The following is a 2,784-nucleotide window of genomic DNA, read 5'->3' as shown; positions in this document are numbered from 1 at the left end:
AGGGCTACTGGGAGAGGACTGGGAGAGGACTGGGAGAGGACTGCTGCGCGTGCTGTGCATTACAACCAATGTCGTCCCTGTCAAAACTCCGTGTAGTGTAATAGAATGAAACGGATCTGTGATTTGGCGCACAGTCTGTGACGTCACGGTATTGAAAATCATACCGACGGTATTTCCAAATACCCTGGTATACCGTAATACCGTCAATTAACTGGTCTATACCCTCTCAGATGACCCTCCCTGACCTCCACTCGTCTCTAAACAGGAAGTTGTGTCTTACTGTCTCCATTGAGGCTGGAGGGCGTCTCCTCCATCCTCCCATTGGTCCGCCCCTCGCTGCTGGGAGTGTCTGAGACGCTGCGTCCTGCTGTGGGGGGGGTCCTGGTCTGAGGACGGCCCCTCCTCCCCCCAGGAGGCTTCAGATCTGGAGGCAGGGAGGGGGGCTCCTCTCGCTCTGCATCCTCTTTGTTCTGCAGGAGGACAGACTGTCAGACATGTTGCTCTAAAGGAAGTGATGTCAGAAGTACCAGAGCACCTGTCCGTCACCTCTCCCCGCCCACAGGAAGTGACATCACAGGAGCTCACCTTCACCTTCTTTCTCCTCCTCTTCTTTGTGCCTTTCTCCACCGGCCAGATGATCCGGTCCGCCTTCACCCACTCATCGTACCTGAGGAGACAGCAGTTAGGCTCCGCCTCCAACACACATTATGTCCCACCCCCACCTCTATGACACCATGTCCCTCCTCTATAACACCATGTCCCTCCTCTATAACACCATGTCCCTCCTCTATAACACCATGTCCCTCCTCTATGACACCAGGCCCCACCTCTAAAAACATTAGGCCCCGCCCCTCACCTGACGTTCCAGCCGAAGTAGTGCACGAGGAAGAACTGCTCCCCGTTGTCGTTGTCCGTCTTCTTGATGTGCGCCTCGTAGATCTTCTGAGTCTTTCCTCTGCCGTACTTCACCCTCACCTTCGTCCCCATCACCGAGTCTCCGTCCTCTTCCTCTGCCCTGAACACACACACACACACACACACACACACATCAGAAACGACCCTCCTGACCCCCTCTTTGTTTGGACTTGTTCAGGTAACGTCTGTCTCACCCTTCTCTCCTCCTCTCCTCATCCTCCTCCTCTTCATCATCTTCTTCATCGTCTTCGTCCTCAGAGTCGTCCGTCCTCCGGTTGCTGCGCCTCCTCAGCTCCCTCAGCTCCTCACTGTACTCTGACCCTGGTCCTGACCCTGGTCCTTCTCCTTCTCCTGATCCTGGACCACCTGATCCTGGACCTGATCTTGGACCTGATCCTGGTCCTGATCTTGGACCTGTTCCTGGACCACCTGATCCTGGACTACCTGATCTTGGACCTGATCCTGGTCCTGATCTTGGACCACCTGATCCTGGACCTGATCCTGGACCTGGTCTGAAGGGAAAGCCTTTCTCTGGCTTCAGATGGCTCCTCCTCCCCTACACAAGAATATTAAGACAAAAAGTCATTGAACCCGTAAGAAGCTCTCTCTCTTTAAGGTGCATACCCCCACCTCCACTTTCCAGAACGTTTAGATGTCTGTCAGCGTGGGTTCTTATGGGTTCATGTAAATATAAAAGTAAGCACTCATTATAAACATATTGGGGGGGGGGAGATGGGTCTCCTGTCTCACCCGGGGGGACATCTCCTTCACTTCCTCCTCCGACTCCTCCCCTTCCTCCTCAGGCCCTGCCTCCTCCTTGGGAGACGCTTTAGGCTTGGGCCCCGCTGGCTTCTGATTGGCCGGTGAGGGGGGGTGACGGGGGTTGTTGTGATGGATGGTTCTGAAACTGATGGAGGCCGAGCGGCAGTACTCCTCAAACCCATACAGGTACCTGAGGGGAGGGAGAGGGTTACTGGGAGGACTGGGAGAGGGCTACTGGGAGAGGACTGGGAGAGGGTTACTGGGAGAGGACTGGGAGAGGGTTACTGGGAGAGGACTGGGAGAGGACTGGGAGAGGGTTACTGGGAGAGGACTGGGAGAGGGTTACTGGGAGAGGACTGGGAGAGGACTGGGAGAGGACTGGGAGAGGGTTACTGGGAGAGGACTGGGAGAGGACTGGGAGAGGGTTACTGGGAGAGGGTTACTGGGAGAGGACTGGGAGAGGGTTACTGGGAGAGGACTGGGAGAGGGTTCTGGGAGAGGGTTACTGGGGGGGCTGGGAGAGGACTGGGAGAGGACTGGGAGAGGTTACTGGGAGGACTGGGAGAGGACTGGGAGAGGGTTACTGGGAGAGGACTGGGAGAGGGTTACTGGGAGAGGACTGGGAGAGGGTTACTGGGAGAGGGTTACTGGGAGGACTGGGAGAGGACTGGGAGAGGGTTACTGGGAGAGGGTTACTGGGAGAGGACTGGGAGAGGGTTACTGGGAGAGGGTTACTGGGAGGACTGGGAGAGGGTTACTGGGAGAGGTTACTGGGAGAGGGTTACTGGGAGGACTGGGAGAGGGTTACTGGGAGAGGGTTACTGGGAGAGGACTGGGAGAGGGTTACTGGGAGGACTGGGAGAGGGTTACTGGGAGAGGACTGGGAGAGGGTTGCTGGGAGAGGACTGGGAGAGGGTTACTGGGAGGACTGGGAGAGGACTGGGAGAGGGTTACTGGGAGGACTGGGAGAGGGTTACTGGAGAGGACTGGGAGAGGGTTACTGGGAGAGGGTTACTGGGAGGACTGGGAGAGGGTTGCTGGGAGAGGACTGGGAGAGGGTTACTGGGAGGACTGGGAGACACAGTTTATTTAATAACAACTCTTACT

The 2,784-nt window shown here is 56.4% G+C and overlaps 1 protein-coding gene across 1 annotated transcript; it reads right to left on the bottom strand.

Moving 5' to 3' along the window:
* Positions 1 to 280: 280 nt before the first annotated feature.
* Positions 281 to 2,663, bottom strand: LOC104950157 (AT-rich interactive domain-containing protein 4A-like; the record flags this gene model as incomplete). The annotated part of the gene is made up of 8 exons (XM_010776643.1): positions 281 to 470; positions 586 to 667; positions 857 to 1,015; positions 1,110 to 1,471; positions 1,666 to 1,867; positions 2,024 to 2,202; positions 2,312 to 2,420; positions 2,525 to 2,663. Coding segments are annotated over 8 exons (1,422 nt in total), but the record flags the coding sequence as incomplete, so codon positions are not given.
* Between the last annotated feature and the right edge of the window lie 121 nt (positions 2,664 to 2,784).

The sequence above is a fragment of the Notothenia coriiceps genome, unplaced genomic scaffold, assembly GCF_000735185.1.
Source record: "Notothenia coriiceps isolate Sejong01 unplaced genomic scaffold, NC01 NC01_scaffold00017097, whole genome shotgun sequence".
NCBI classification, from domain to species: Eukaryota; Metazoa; Chordata; class Actinopteri; order Perciformes; family Nototheniidae; genus Notothenia; species Notothenia coriiceps.
The sequence above is the reverse complement of the archived record's forward strand: the minus strand, read 5'-3'. Positions and strand labels throughout refer to the sequence as shown.